Below are 16,967 nucleotides of genomic sequence, written 5' to 3' on the forward strand. Positions count from 1 at the left end.
AGCGCGACACATCTCCTTCACATAGAGCTGAGGAGGTTGTTGATTGTGGCCTGTGGAATGTTATACCACTCCTCTTCAATGGCTGTGCAAAGTTGCTGGATATTTACGGGAAATGGAACATGCTGTCGTACACGTCGATCCAGAGCATTCCAAACATACTCAGTGAGTGAGATGTCTGGTGAGTATACAGGGAATGGAAGAACTGGGACATTTTCCGCTTCCAGGAATTGTGTACAGATCCTTGCGACATGGGGACGCGCATTATCATGCTGAAATATGAGGTGATGGCGGCAGATGAATGGCATGAAAATGAACCTCGGGATCTCGTCACTGTATCTCTGTGCATTCAAATTGCAAACCGCTCTCCTACACGATCCCATACACATGCGGACAAAACTGCCATTATTTTGTCCCCAACACAAGGTGCATCTGTATAATGATCATGCTGTTTAATTAGCTTCTTAATATACCAAACCTATGGAACATTTCTGGGATATTTTATTTCAGCTGAAACATAGGACCAACACAACATGTTGCATTGATATTTTTGCTCAGTGTATATTGATGGTTGGCTGGTAAATGGATGGTCTAATGATCTACACAATCTGAATGACAAAATGTTTGCTTTGCTGACAAGGTGATTTATTGACGTTAAACAAATCGGTCCCAGCACAGACGATAAATTAATAATTTAATCATTTTCTGGCGCCAATTGATATGCTTCATTATGAATATATCATTACCATGCTATTCATGTTGGCCCTCTCTGCTTAATATGAAAATGATAATTTAGTGAAAATGATAAGTATTGTAGACATTAACGCAGGGACTGTACCTTAAAAGCAGTTAAAACCTGCTGCACTATTTAGTTAGCCAACAAGGCAGAGTGATTATGGAATACTATTTCGATTTTTTAAGCAATCCCTCCCTCCCTTACTCCATAGTCCTGTTTCTTCCATGATGAGGAGTTTATTATTTGTGTAAGTCCTTGGCTTGCTCTGATTTCCCTGCTCTGCTACTGCCTGGTCCACCTGCCTGATCCTCCTGCCTGGTCCTCCCGCCTAGTCCTTCTTGTTCTTGGGAGCTGGTAACACTTCAGTTCATTGAGGTGTCAATCACAACAAATGAACTCTGGGACAAGGCAGGGAAATGTAAATGAGGAAGGAAGGAAGGAAGGAAGGAAGGAAGGAAGGAAGGAAGGAAGGAAGGAAGGAAGGAAGGAAGGAAGGAAGGAAGGAAGGAAGGAAGGAAGGAAGGAAGGATGGAGATAAATTACTCACTCATTCAGAATTTTGTGCCTCCTGGGTCTGGGTAATTAACATTTTCCAGGGACACATCCGTCAACCCTGTGGCCCAACCTCCCATCAGTCCAAGGTAAATGAGGTAAAGGCTTGTGTAAAGGGTCAGACAGATGGTCGCTGGTTGTGGAGGAGATGTGTGAAGGAGATGTTTGTACTGTATTTTCCTATTTATTATTGGGATCCAATGTAGCTAACAAAAATAGTGCAACTCAATTGTCACCCAGAACACATTTACATAATACCACGGTTCTGGAGATGGGGAAACACCAGATCCAAACTTCGCTCCCCTGATCCTCCCTTCCCTCTCCTCTCCTCTCACTGTACCTACACCTCTTCCTGTTAATACTCTCTCTCTCTCTCTCTCTCTCTCTCTCTCTCTCTCTCTCTCTCTCTCTCTCTCTCTCTCTCTCTCTCTCTCTCTCTCTATGTCTCCTTCTCTCTCTCAAGCCCTTAGGGCCTTTTCCTCAACTGCAATTTTAGAGGAATTGATTATACAGCACTTCCCTTCAGCATATCTCTCTGTCTCTCCCTCATTCTCTTCCTATCCTCTCTCTCTCTCTCCCTCACTATCTCCCTAATCTGTCTCCCTATCCTTTTTCTCCCTATCCTCTCTCTCCCTCACTGTCTCCTTCACTCTCTCTATCCTATATCTCTCTATCCTCTCTCCCTCACTCTCTCCCTATCCTCTCTCTCTCTCGCAGTATTTTCTCTTCCAAGCTCATTCCTCTATGCCTTTGCCTGCAGAGTGAAACGAGCCATGTGGTAGGCAGGCACACACACATAGACGCTCTCTGCACAAACACACACACACGCACAAACACACACACGTAAAGGACAAATCCTGAGAGACAAGAGCTCTGTGTGGAAGTGAGAGAAGAGCAAGAGGGGGAGGGGGGTGGTTGGGGGAGGAAACACTCACACACATATTCACATGCACTCCCTCTCTACCTCACACACACTCAAACACACACTCAAACACACACACACACACAGGACTAGAGCGGTGAAGAGGAGAAGAGAAGAGCTGGGAGGCAGGAGGGCTGCTGAACAAAGCAAGGGAAGGAGAGTGGAGTCCAGGGGAGAGCAGCAGCCGTGAAATGCCTCAACAGGAGCCTGCCAGCTACTCTTGTGGCCACCTAAAGGTAAGACTCATGCTACATTGAGAAAAGTGGGAAGACACGGACGGAGCAGAGCGAGAGAGAGGGGTGGAGAAAGTATAGAGCTGATGCAAGCCTAACGCTGTGGTTATAGGGTACCCTCAGGCTGCAGCTGAGTTGTTCGATCTGCCTATGAATGCAGTGCTGTGCTGTGCTGTCATTACCTTCCGTAATTCTTCACCTTGACATCGTCCATTTAGCCGCGTGTCAGATCAAAGAGTGTATGTTAATTAAAATCATATAGTATGGCTCTTATGCTCCCCAAGAGAGAGACGGTGTGTTGTGGTGGAGCTCAGCTGCCTCAGATTCCTCCAGCCTACTAGCCTGTCTGCCTGCCTGCATGCATGCCTGCCTGCCTGCGACCTCTGTCCCATCACAGCCTGCCTAGGTTCTATATCACTAATGTCACTGCAGTGATAGATCACCCATGCATTTGTTTGCCCTCAATGCGAGGGCTAGGTAATCAAAAAGCAATGGGTTTTCAGCCCTGTCAGACCACCGTGAGAGGCTGCTGATGCTACTGCCTTTGTGTGCCTGCCTAGCTGTCTGGTGTGAGAGGACTCTGTAATTGTCCTATAGTACAATGCAGGAGTTTTACGAGTGCAGCAGCCAACAGTGTGGGGGTTTGCTACAGAGGGTGGCAGCACAACATAGTCCACACATTCAATGAAAGAAGGAATGATGGAGAGAGAGGGATAGAGAAAGAGGGATAGAGAAAGAGGGATAGAGAGAGAGGCCATTATCTGTTATCTGTAGTTTTCCGCTGGAATATTAGAGACTATCAAGATATTTAGACCAAATCATTTGTATTGATTCCATTGATGTGTCTCTGAGGCGGGCATTAGAGAGTCTGATTTCCGTGCCATTGTGATGTACTATTGTCTGCTGATTCCGTAAGCTCTCCTGTTATCGGCTGTCCTGGAAGAGTGTACCCTGCACAAAACATCTTGAGAGTTGTCACTGTAAAACTTTCATGACAATCAGGTCTGTGGCCATGGACAACAAGATTTGTTTTCCTACGCAGTGTTCCCGGGAATGTCCTCAGCAGGGAATGCAGAGGTGGTGTAGTAGCGTTCAGTATTCATGCAGAATGTGTACGTGATCATACATTTCCCCTTGAGCAGTGTAAAAGCAGGGCTAACAGGGAAATGCTATAGGAGAAGGATGGTGCAGACCAGTAGCACATAGCACATATTTTATTCTATGCTCACCCTTTGACCTTTTGATACAATGTGCAGTTTTTTTCTCTCATTCTATCCATATAGGCATCACTTCATTCTGACCAGTCTATCCATATAGGCATCACTTCATTCTGACCAGTCCATCCATATAGGCATCACTTCATTCTGACCAGTCCATCCATATAGGCATCACTTCATTCTGACCAGTCTATCCATATAGGCATCACTTCATTCTGACCAGTCTATCCATATAGGCATCACTTCATTCTGACCAGTCTATCCATATAGGCATCACTTCATTCTGACCAGTCTATCCATATAGGCATCACTTCATTCTGACCAGTCTATCCATATAGGCATCACTTCATTCTGACCAGTCCATCCATATAGGCATCACTTCATTCTGACCAGTCTATCCATATAGGCATCACTTCATTCTGACCAGTCTATCCATATAGGCATCACTTCATTCTGACCAGTCCATCCATATAGGCATCACTTCATTCTGACCAGTCCATCCATATAGGCATCACTTCATTCTGACCAGTCCATCCATATAGGCATCACTTCATTCTGACCAGTCCATCCATATAGGCATCACTTCATTCTGACCAGTCCATCCATATAGGCATCACTTCATTCTGACCAGTCCATCCATATAGGCATCACTTCATTCTGACCAGTCTATCCATATAGGCATCACTTCATTCTGACCAGTCTATCCATATAGACATCACTTCATTCTGACCAGTCTATCCATATGGGCATCACTTCATTCTGACCAGTCCATCCATATAGGCATCACTTCATTCTGACCAGTCCATCCATATAGGCATCACTTCATTCTGACCAGTCTATCCATATGGGCATCACTTCATTCTGACCAGTCTATCCATATAGGCATCACTTCATTCTGACCAGTCCATCCATATAGGCATCACTTCATTCTGACCAGTCCATCCATATAGGCATCACTTCATTCTGACCAGTCTATCCATATGGGCATCACTTCATTCTGACCAGTCTATCCATATGGGCATCACTTCATTCTGACCAGTCTATCCATATAGGCATCACTTCATTCTGACCAGTCTATCCATATAGGCATCACTTCATTCTGACCAGTCTATCCATATAGGCATCACTTCATTCTGACCAGTCTATCCATATAGGCATCACTTCATTCTGACCAGTCCATCCATATAGGCATCACTTCATTCTGACCAGTCCATCCATATAGGCATCACTTCATTCTGACCAGTCCATCCATATAGGCATCACTTCATTCTGACCAGTCTATCCATATAGGCATCACTTCATTCTGACCAGTCTATCCATATAGACATCACTTCATTCTGACCAGTCTATCCATATGGGCATCACTTCATTCTGACCAGTCCATCCATATAGGCATCACTTCATTCTGACCAGTCCATCCATATAGGCATCACTTCATTCTGACCAGTCTATCCATATGGGCATCACTTCATTCTGACCAGTCTATCCATATGAGGCATCACTTCATTCTGACCAGTCCATCCATATAGGCATCACTTCATTCTGACCAGTCCATCCATATAGGCATCACTTCATTCTGACCAGTCTATCCATATGGGCATCACTTCATTCTGACCAGTCTATCCATATGGGCATCACTTCATTCTGACCAGTCTATCCATATAGGCATCACTTCATTCTGACCAGTCTATCCATATAGGCATCACTTCATTCTGACCAGTCTATCCATATAGGCATCACTTCATTCTGACCAGTCTATCCATATAGGCATCACTTCATTCTGACCAGTCCATCCATATAGGCATCACTTCATTCTGACCAGTCCATCCATATAGGCATCACTTCATTCTGACCAGTCTATCCATATAGGCATCACTTCATTCTGACCAGTCTATCCATATAGGCATCACTTCATTCTGACCAGTCCAGTAGACATAAGTTCAAAAGCAGCCCATCCCCGGCTTATATTATACAGTGCATTTGGAAAGTATTCAGACCCCTTGCCTTATTCTAAAATGGATAAAAAAATAAATACAAAAAATCTAATCAATCTACACACAATGCCCCATAATGACAAAGCAAAAACTGTTTATTTTTGCATTTTTTGCAAAAAATTTTTTTTTTACTTCGGAAATATCACATTTACATAAGTATTCAGACACTTTACTCAGTACTTTGTTGAAACACCTTTGGCAGCAATTACAGCCTTGAGTATTCTTGGGTATGATGCTACAAGCTTGTCACACCTGTTTTTAGGGAGTTTATCCTATTCTTCTCTGCAGATCCTCTCAAGCTCTGTCAGGTTGGATGGGGAGCATTGCTGCACAGTTATTTTCATGTCTCTCCAGAGATGTTTAATCGGGTTTAAGTCCGGGCTCTGGCTGGGCCACTCAAGAACATTCAGAGACTTGTCCCAAAGCCACTCATGTGTTGTCTTGGCTGTGTGCTTAGGGTCGTTGTTCTGTTGGAAGGTGAACCTTCACCCCAGTCTGAGGTCCTGAGCACATTTATCATCAAGGATCTCTCTGTACTTTTCTCTGTTCATCTACCCCTCGATCCTGATTAGTCTCCGAGTCCCTGCCACTGAAAAACATCCCCACAGCATGATGCTTTCACCACAATGCTTCACCGTAGGGATGGTGCCAGGTTTCCTTCAGACATGACACTTGGCATTCAGGCCACATAATTCAATCTTGGTTTCATCAGACCAGAGAATCTTGTTTCTCATGGTCTGAGAGTTTTTATGTGCCATTTGGCAAACCCTAAGCAGGCTGTCATATGCATTTTACTGAGGAGTGGCTTTTGTCTGGCCACTCTACCGTGAAGGCCTGATTGGTGTAGTTCTGCAGAGATGGTTGTCCATCTGGAAGGTTCTCCCATCTCAACAGAGGAACTGGAGCTCTGTCAGAGTGACCATCGGGTTCTTGGTCACCTCCTTGACCGAGGCTTTTCACCTCATATTGCTCAGTTTGGCCAGCCGGCCAGCTCTAGGAAGCGTCTTGTTGATTCCAGACATCTTCCTTTTAAGAATGATGGAGGCCACTGTGGTCTTGGGGACCTTCAATGCTGCAGGCAGTTTTTGGTACCCTTCCCCAGATCTGTGCCTTGACACAATCCTGTCTTGGAGCTCTACAGACAATTCCTTTGACCTCATGGCTTGGTTTTTGCTCTGACATGCATATGTGACAGGTGTGTGCCTTTCCAAATCATGTCCAATCAATTGAGTTTATCACAGGTGGACTCCAATCAAGTTGTCGAAACATCTCAAGGATGATCAATGGAAACAGGATGCACCTGAGCTCAATTTCGAGTCTCATAGCAAAGGGTCTGAATACTTATGTAAATAAGGAATTTCTGTTACACATTTTTATAAATTAACAAATATTTTTTTAAACCTGTTTTCGCTTTGCAAAATGGGTTATTGTGTGTAGATTGATAAGGATTTATTTATTTTTAATCTATTTTGGAATAAGGCTGCAATGTAACAAAATGTGGAAAAAGTTAAGGGGTCTGAATACTTTCTGGTTGCACTGGATTGATTCGCCAAGCTGACAAGGTAAAAATCTGTTGTTCTGCCCCTGACCAAGGCTGTTCCCCGGGCACTGTGGATGTCGATTAAGGCAGTCATCTGCATCTCTCCGATACAAGGGGGTTGGGTTCAATGCTGAAGACACATTTCAGTTGTATGCATTCAGTTCTACAACTGACTAGGTATCTCCCAATGCCAGGGTTGTGGGTTTGATTCCCACGAGGTGCCAGTACAAGAATGTACATGCTCAGTACTGTAAGTTGCTCTGGGTAAGTTGCTCTGTCTCCTAAATGACTTGAATGTTAAAGGTATTCTTCCAGCAATCTTTGGCCATTGGTAATGGAAAGAGCTCTATGTTTATACTGTATTTAAAAGTGACATCGTACATGTTTAATGTAGGTGAGTTTTCCTTGAGTTTTCCTTGTAAAAGTATATATGCTCTGTCTATTACTATTGCCTGGTTCTGTCATAACATAAAGTTGGAAGTCCACGCTGCTTGTAAGCAGATCAAACGCACCTCCAGCAGCCTGTAAACAGATGCAGGTCGGGCAGCTGCAGGGATCACCTTTTTGTCCTCTATGCCCCTCAGCTCTCTGCCCACAGCCAGACCTCCTCGTACAGCAGAGACAGAGCTAGCAGATCACCTTCAGTCTCTACTACCGTGTCTGGCAGTGCAGTACAATAATTTTCTCCTTCCCTGTAAAGCCACTCACCTAGACAGAATGGGAAGAGCATTCCTTGTCCAGGTTAATTGGCCGTTACCGAGGTGGAGGTGGGAGAAGAGTAATAATTGGCCGTGCTCTAATCTGTCCAGTGTCATTGACTGGAGAACAATCTGGGATGACATTGAGGTTTTAGAGACAGAGCTCCTTGTTAAAGCAGTGATGTCCTAACTAGCCCCATTGGAATATCCACGGGCATTACGATTGGGTTGATGATTACTTGTGTGCTGCCAGCTATGGGCATGTGTGCAGGATGGAAACAAACCCAACCTGTTTTACGTTCAAAAGTCTGTTTTGTATCCGACTGACTGTATGACCAAAATTATACTATTTACACTTTGTAATCAAGTCAATTGAACCTTATCTTTCAGGGTGAGACTGGTGCATCAATCGTTTCTCAGTATGTGTTCTCCGTAAGTACGTTTGGATAAAACCATTTTATTTGTATCTACTTCAGAACAGCTTTGATGACATTCAAATCCTTAAGAGTCGATTGACACACGTATTTAACAATCTAGCTGACATAATTGGACTTTTAGAGGAGAATGACAATAATCGTCACTTTCCTTTCATATGACAATAATAATGTATTATTTGTTCTATAATATGACGGTGGTATAAAGCTGGAGAATCATAACTCCCACCAAAGCTGTCATTAAGGTGAAATAACTGAATATGCTGTTGACTTAACCATCTCCAGAGGAGCTTTTCATTGCGTACACATCTATCTATGGAGGCAAGCTTGATTATTCATCACCCAGGTGACAAGTTGCCCTCAGTCATAGCCCATTAACACAGAGAAAAGAGACATATGTTTAATATAACAGGCTCAAGGCCTATTGAGTGACACCATGGATGTTCTGATGTGGTATGGTGGTGGCAAGTGGAACGGCCTCCTGATAGGACTGGAGCAGGGACAGAGCGAGGCGCCGCAGGAATTCTAATTAGGTCTGTGTGACCTTTGGCTCTTCCTGCATGCACTTCGCACCCCCTCCTCTCTTCATCTCCTGCTCTCTCCATCCTCTCGTCCATCCATCCCTCACTCTCTCACTCCTACAGCAATGGAGCTGTGAGAGAGGAAATGTGGGGTCTGGGCTGTAAATCATGATAAGAGGCTGACGAGCCACCTGATAAAAGTGGGACAGGGTGTTGCAGGGTGTTGGTGCTCCTTTCCTCTCTTTAACCCCCATCCCCCGCCACATTCATTCCTGTAGGACTGCTCTGGTCCAGTAAAGTGGGTGTTTTTGGCTTGGCCCGGTGCTCAGTCCGTCCAGCATCACTCAACAGTGTTGGGGAGTCTGGGGCATCACTTTTATAAATACACGTACCCTTGGCGCAGGGCGCGAGAGGACGAGATTGGAGCAAGCAGCAGAGACTCAACTTGCAACAGCTATTCCTGGCTGAGGCTGTGTGGTGTTTTATTTGTCTTTTGTCAATTCATTAGACTAATAGTCTCCAGTGTGGGCAGGACATCTAGCTGAGGCCGTGTCTATTGCTCTGGAGAAGGTGATCCGTGAGAGATGTACTGTATATTCTCAAGGCCGGCTATCAGCCATGGGGAGGGGAAAAGGCAGTCTGGGCCTGGAGCCAAGCTGGCTGGCATCCGCAGGCTTTGGAGACGTTTTTAGTCATTTGCCCTGACCGACCTCAAAGTGTCATAGAGATAGGGACGAAGCGCTGCACTGTGGGCCACTTGTCTTAGCCTGAGACGAACGCACGCATGAGAACCTGGCAACCATGACGCTGCTGAGAGAAAGTTCCGGTACGCTCCCAATGCTGGGCTACAGAGATGAAAGAGACATTGGAGCAAATTATTCCACTAGGGGAGATATCTATCTTCTGCACTGATTGTGCAGATCCTCCCAGTGCAGATACTGTTTAAGACTCAGCTCTCTCTCTCCTCTCCTCTGCCAGATCTGTGCTCTGTTTTGATGTCTCCTCAGAATTGCCTTTCAGTGGAAAACGTGAAGATTCTGTATGACCTCGGAATATATGGATGATTGCCCTCTCATTGCAGAATTTGTATTGTAAACTGAAGGTTAACTGCGGAATTAGCAGTTTCTCACTGCACTCATCATTCTATGAGGAATGGACAGTACCGTGGTATACTGTAGCTTGTTCACAGATCTATCTTGAAACAATTTTCAAAACATGCACGTCTCATGGAGATTTTTAGGCAGAAAATGTGTTTGTTTCCCAGACTCCCTAAACTTGCTCTTTTAAAGAGCTTTGATTACCTTCAAATTATGAGAAAATGTAAGCTAATCGAGAAAATAAAGTGATCCAAACTCAGTTATCTTTTTGATGAAGTTCTTTGTCTTCTCAGGCAGAGTAATGATTAGGGGGTAATCTAAGGCCTCTGTACTACGGTCCTCCAGAGGCCGGTTTAACTCTGCTGGGCGACGGCCGTGTTATTGGAGCAGTAATTAGTATTGATACAAGCCCCATCCTGGCCAGGCCACCTGGCTCCTCACGGCTAGCCCTCACCTTTCCAAACTGCACTGAGGGCTGATATCGAATACATTTTAGAAGTGCCTTTAATTAAGATAATTAAACCTTACAATAGCTGTTTGTGTAACTAAAACAAGGACTTGGACTGTCCTCAAAAAACATAATGTGAAAGTATACAGGTGGAAACACTACAGAAGCCTGACACAGCTGCTGTAGTGAGAGACAGAGAAAGATATAGAGGGGGGGGGCAGGTTTACGTCTCTGCCACTGTCATCCTGCCTCTAAACACGACAGATGAGCGCTCACACTATCAGAGCCTAAACACAATTTACCCAAAGCATCCTGTCGCTCTTCAAGTAACAAGATAAACGCTTGTTACCCTCTTAAAGATAAAACACTGAGCTGGAATCTGTGTTCGCACAACCGCTGGTGAGTCTGCAGCGAGAGCAAAGCGGCAATCAAACGCAGGCAGAGTATGCACACAGGTCCTGGGTTCACCAGTCACTGGGGAGATGTTTAATGCATGAAAGCCTAAACTGACTTGGAAAGCAGGACCTGGTGACACTATAATGCATTCACCCAGGGTTCTTCTGGGGCTTTGTGTGTCTTGTATTCCTCTGTCTGTCTGTCTTTCAACATCTCAGATGCCTGTCACGTCACTCTGCCCTTTGCTTTAAACCCGTCAATGTCAACACTGTATTCCTGCGTGGATCTCCTGTGTGACGTGAGCCCTCATTCCTCCACCCTGCTTTGCAATTTCTCTCCATGATGCCTTGCCTTCCATCTCACTGATCAAAACAGATCAATGTCAGAGCAGGATGACAGAGACTAATCAGATGGTGTTGTAGAAGCAATCTGGTGATTGTTCTCTGATTGGCAGAGGTGGGATCAAGTCACTATTATTTTGGTCACAAGCAAGTCTCAAGTCACAAGGTCTGAGTCTCAAGTTGAGTCCCAAGTAGAATGGGGCTGCAGGTAGCCTAGTGGTTAGAGCGCTGTAACCGAAAGGTTGCAATATCAAAAAAGGTTGCAAGATCCCCGAGCTGGTAAAAATCTATGGTTCTGCCGCTGAACAAGGCAGTTAACCCACTGTTCCTTGGGTGTCATTGAAAATAAGAATGTGTCCTTAACTGACTTGCCTGGTAAAATAAAATAATAATGGATTGAGTCTCGAGTCAAGTCCAATCATACATTGGAGCAAATCGTTTAGTCAAGTAAAGAAAAAGCTATATATGCAATGAGTTGTTCAACTCCACATCTTTGTCTATTTATTGAGACTACCAGATAGCTTTTTTCATTATTCTGTCTAAAACATATTTTGATTATGTAAAAATTCCAAATGCGAGCTTCATAAGTAAATGATAAATTTCAAGAAATGTTTGACACACCAAAAGACCAGTAGGCGTACGCTAGTAATTGTTGCTTGATGCCCCATAGCTGGTGAGCTTGCAAAGTAAACAGTGAATATCACCAAACAATTTTTGGAGCTGCATATTTATTTATAGCAATCCTCGCTTAAAAATGTGATGTTTGCGCTGCACCCGATCCCATAGCTGTATAGCAAATCAGCAATCTGTTCGCTAGCTCAATGGCTCACAAAATGTTTGACCCTTGACCCCCAAAAAGCAGTGGTCAAAAGCTTGTGACCCCCCTGCACGCACATACATGTTTTACACCTGCATTTTGAGCTGAAAGTCATTCAGCCAATATCAAGAAGGCATATCATGTCACTTCTCTGGAGGCCAGAGCAAGCAGAATCATACGGCCAACCTACCTGTATGCAGTGGAGGTTGTAGGATCGAATGGAAAGCATGGTCTGTCTACACCAAACACTATCCCTTTCAAGGTCTGCCCTTCTCCAGAATACTCCTTGCCAATTGGGTAACCCTTTTCTTCCTCACAAATACTGTATTTAATTCACCAGAATATGTTCAATATTCATCCCATAATATTGAAGGCAGTGAGATATTACAGCTATCCTTAAAGCTATCTGAAATATGAAAATGATCAATCAAATCGCCAGGTAGCCTATTGTTCCGGCATAGATGATTCAGTAGTAGGTTTCTAAATTGTATTTTATTGATGGATTAGCTGACAATGTCACAAAAACAATGTGCACACTTCAATGGGGCAGAAGTCCGTGAGTTGTGATTCTGGATGACCAGATAACTACCAACAATGACAAGAAACTGCCATGTGGGGAATCGTAAGTGACTCGTTTCAGCTAGTTTCAGCTTGTTATTGATGCCATCTCTTGTTTTGGGGTGTTTTGACTGATTTCATGTCAATGCTAAAATGGCAAGAAATTGTCCACATACCTTTGTATATATATATATGAAATGGGTTTCACGGTCGAGTAGCCGCACACAAGCTCAAGATCACCATGCACAATGCCAAGCGTCAGCTGGAGTGGTGTAATGCTCTCCGCCATTGGACTTTAGAGCAGTGGAAACACGTTCTCTGGAGTGATGCATCACGCTTCACCATCTGGCAGTCTGACGGACGAATCTGGGTTTGGCGGATGCCAGGAGAACACTACCTGCCCCAATGGATAGTGCCAACTGTAAAGTATGTTGGAGGAGGAATAATGGTCTGGGGCTGTTTTCATGGTTTGGGCTAGGCCCCTTAGTTCCAGCGAAGGGAAATCTTAATTCTACAGCATGCATTGACATTCTCAACGATTCTGTGCTTCCTTATGTTGCCAATAGTTTGGGGAAGGCCCTTTCCTGTTTCAGCATGACAATGCCCCCGTGCACAAAGCAAGGTCCATACAGAAATGGTTTGTCGAGATCGGTGTGGAAGAACTTGACTGTCCTGCACAGACCCCTGACCAAAACTCCATCGAACACCTTTGGGATGAATTGGAACGCCGACTGCGAGCCAGGCCTAATCGCCCCAACATCAGTGCCCGACCTCAGTAATGCTCTTGTGGTTGAATGAATGCCAGTCACCGCAGCAATGTTCCAACATCTAGTGGAAAGCCTTCCCAGAAGAGTGAAGGCTTTTATAGCAGCAAATGGGGGACCAACTACGTATTAATGATCATGATTTTGGAATGAGATGTTCAAGGAGCAGGTGTCCACATACTTCTGGTCATGTAGTGTATATAAATACAAATGGTAGGCTACATGTAACCTATTAAAATATGTATGAAAAATATGTATTTTCCCATTCAGTTTCACACTCGCAACTCCCCAAAAACCTTCTCCCCACTTTGAGAACCATTGCGCTATCTCACCCGACCTGTGTTGATTGACCGTTTTCTGGTCCAATCAGAGGGCCGAGCATGCACTTCACTAGCCAATCTGTTGCAGTTTTTTTGGGATTTGCAACCGAATGCGGCGGCTACGGTCTCTGACTGTGTGGAGAGTAATCCATGGAGACTCTGTGCCACAAAATGAGTGACAAAAGGTGGCCAGATAATTTCAAGTCCACAATCTCAAGTCAAAGTTGGGTCCCGAGTCTTGAGGCTCCAAGTCCAAGTCAAATATCAAGTTATATTTTTCTATCAAGTCGAGTCTCAAGTCATCAAATTTGTGACTCGAGACAGACTTGAGTCCAAGTCATGTGACTCGAGTCCACACCTCTTCTGATTGGTGATTATGGAACACACAGTTCATACTCTCTGTCACTCCATTGGTTTATTTTCAAACACCAGTGACCCTATCAGTTATTATGCTTTTATATAACTGAAAAGGTGTTGTTATGAAATTGCTGCTAAAATTAGTCCCTATCGATGTGCCCTCTCCGCCTCTCCTATCTGCAGTTCTGACTTCCTGTATGTTATTTCATCCTATTGCCAAAATATTATTTTGTCTTTTTAACCCTCTGTCAGTTTGAGTCATTGTAATTGATGTTTAAAAATAAAATTTCCAGCACTTTAAAATCAGATCACAGATACTGCAGTCTGTCACTAGATCACTGTATTACTCCAACATACCTAAAATAGCAACAAAGAAGCCACATTTAGTGTTTGAAAGAAGTCTTCGAAACTACATTGAATCACCTTTCATAGTGTTACTTTATTTTAAAAAGCCAAAGAGCTATTATTGTAGTCACATGGGAAGTTTAAACAAAGAAATGAAGGCTTTAAAATGTGCTGTGGACAGAATGTGAAAGGTCCAGGCTGGTGATCGTTGTGATTCAAGTAATGGTCAGCGTGTCCGTGCAGCATCAGGGCTTTTAACAGTTGGGTTGGTGTTCAGCCCAGGCAGCGTACTGGCACTGATGTGTTCTCCTCCACTCCTCCTCGGGGGGATAACAAAGGTTGAACACGGTAGCTACAGACAGCTGAGACTGCTTCACTCAGAGATTACAAATTAGCTAACAGAGTGATGCACATTTTGAACAGAGTCCCATTTCCCATGTGAGTTTAGAGATAATCCACACATTAGCATTCTGTGTTGGTGAGAAAGGTCTGTCTTAATATGATGAACTGAGAATCTGTTCTAATGTCCTCACTACTGACTTCACTGTCCTCACATATCACCTACTGTAGCATGGAGTAATGAATTCATTAATATACTAGCTATGTATTCTTATTGGCATGCTAGTATGGTTGTTGGAACATAGTGTTTTAGCCTAGATTTAACATGAAAATGGAGACCGGAGCAAGCATTGCTAAGATTCAGGCTCGCTGTTATTAGTGGCTCCTATTCAAACAGATGACTGGCATAGTAGTATTGATTTCATTAAAGTGATTGACATGATATGTGTAGAAACCTATTTATTGCGGGGTTATCACTCAATGTAGTATTGACTACGCAGAATTTTCCAGATCCCGGATTGTTCCTGAGTGATTTTATGGGATGTTTTGTGAAAAATCATCCATTGTTGAGAGTTGATTGATGCATAGTTCTGAACATTAATGAAAGTGAAATGCTGAGTGGAGATAGTGTAGTGGAGATTCACAGTTTGTTGAACCTCCACCTCCCTCTCTCCCCACAGGTGGTGAGCTCCACCTGAGGATGGCAGGAGATTCTCAAGTCCACATGGACCACGACATGGAGATAGGAGTCACACCCACAGCGGTAAGAACATGTTTTCCATACGCACATACAGCCCTCTCCATCCCCCAATTGTCCTGTGTAACACTGCTGGGAGGTAGAGAGAGAGAGGGGGGGGGGGGGCAGAGCAAGGAAGAGGGAAAGAAAGAGGGGGGGTGAAAGATGGAAGTGTCTGGTGTAAGGGAAAATATAAGGGGACGAGAGGGAACCATTGTGGATTATGAGTTTCCTATAAGAAGGGTGATCATGTGTGTGTGCCTGTCTGTCTCTGCAGAAGAGGATGGATGGATGGTTCATCCCACTACCATGGAGAGGATTGTGAGAAAACGACTCACACGTCCTGATAATGGATGGTGAAATAGTCCAGGTTATTTGTCTTCATTCCAGAGACGATTTCATTTATTCTTCCTAACCGAGTGTGGTGAGGCAAACCAACTGTGGAAAAATATCAGCACACAGCAATTGCTAATGAATTTGTTCATGAAGTGTCAGCACTGCGGACATCATTGACTCTGGGATGGCCAAATGTGGGCTCGCTGAACTACTGTAGCACTGTCTGTGATGGATTCATCAGTCACTCAATTAGACATTTCTTCAACACTCTCAAATAGAAACAAAAAGGTCCATTGTCAGGAGAACTTGCAATGCAGGACATTTAAAACCTGTAGTGTGGTGAAGGATTAAAAATGTCCATTCTAATACACATAATAATTCACATTTCCTGTTGCTGCAGGATTATTTTCCTGCTGTAGCAAACTGTTTCAAATTAAGATCCCACATCTGTACAATTAAAGTCCTTGAGGAACCATAAACTGATCTTGTTGTAGGAGGGGGTCTAAAAGCTACCTTCTCCCAAGGAAATACATGTTGAAGTGACCCATGCGTTCTCCCAAACACAGGTCAAAGATCCCAATGTCATTGAGTGACTAATTGCTGTAATTGTCAATGGGTGTTGTCTTTCACTTCACTGTCAAACCTCTAATTACCATAGAGAAAGATCAATATGTACAGAAATAAAGCAATATCTGATACAAGGAATACTCTCCTAATGTGTGTGTACATAGAACTACAATGAAGAGACCCTAGCTAGAATTTCAAACAGTAGCTATGTTTCCATTAACTTGTCCAGTGATTTTCTTTTGTCGACATTTAGAACATTTTCATAGAAAACAGATTCAACAATTGCCTGCTATCTTGTGTTTATAAAAACAACTGGCCGAAACGACGTCACACCTAAGAAAAAAACAACTGTGTTGAATACAAATTAAGTGTTTGATGTGCTTACATTACCCATTTAGGCAAATTGCGGCTGAATAAATTGGTGACAGGCTGTATGCCCTCCCACCTATCTGTTTCATGTCTCAGGTAGGCCGCAAAAGCCAGCATGGATAGAATCCAGGAATTTACACATATTTGCCATATTGTAATATTTCTCGTGTCAATGTATTGTCAAAGTCCAGGCCATGGTGAAACTTACACTCCTGTAGATCTGACATAATTGGATGGGGAAACTTGTGTCCAGCAAATCAGAAAGCAAGTCAAAGCAAATCAGCCATTGTTGAAAGTCAGGACAAGGATACTGCAAACAGAATTGTTATAGCT

The 16,967-nt window shown here is 43.8% G+C and overlaps 1 protein-coding gene across 1 annotated transcript in view; it reads left to right on the forward strand.

The window, feature by feature from the left end:
• Positions 1-2,183: 2,183 nt before the first annotated feature.
• Positions 2,184-16,967, forward strand: part of LOC135546545 (G protein-activated inward rectifier potassium channel 4-like) — a 34,697-nt gene continuing 19,913 nt past the window's right edge. Inside the window, exons 1-2 of the mRNA XM_064975057.1 lie at positions 2,184-2,443; positions 15,307-15,389. Of these exons, the coding sequence (XP_064831129.1) occupies positions 15,327-15,389 (63 nt within the window). The 5' untranslated portion in view covers positions 2,184-2,443; positions 15,307-15,326. The remainder of the gene's footprint in view (positions 2,444-15,306; positions 15,390-16,967) is intronic.

The sequence above is a fragment of the Oncorhynchus masou genome, chromosome 9 (genome assembly GCF_036934945.1).
Source record: "Oncorhynchus masou masou isolate Uvic2021 chromosome 9, UVic_Omas_1.1, whole genome shotgun sequence".
In the NCBI taxonomy this organism is placed as follows: Eukaryota; Metazoa; Chordata; class Actinopteri; order Salmoniformes; family Salmonidae; genus Oncorhynchus; species Oncorhynchus masou.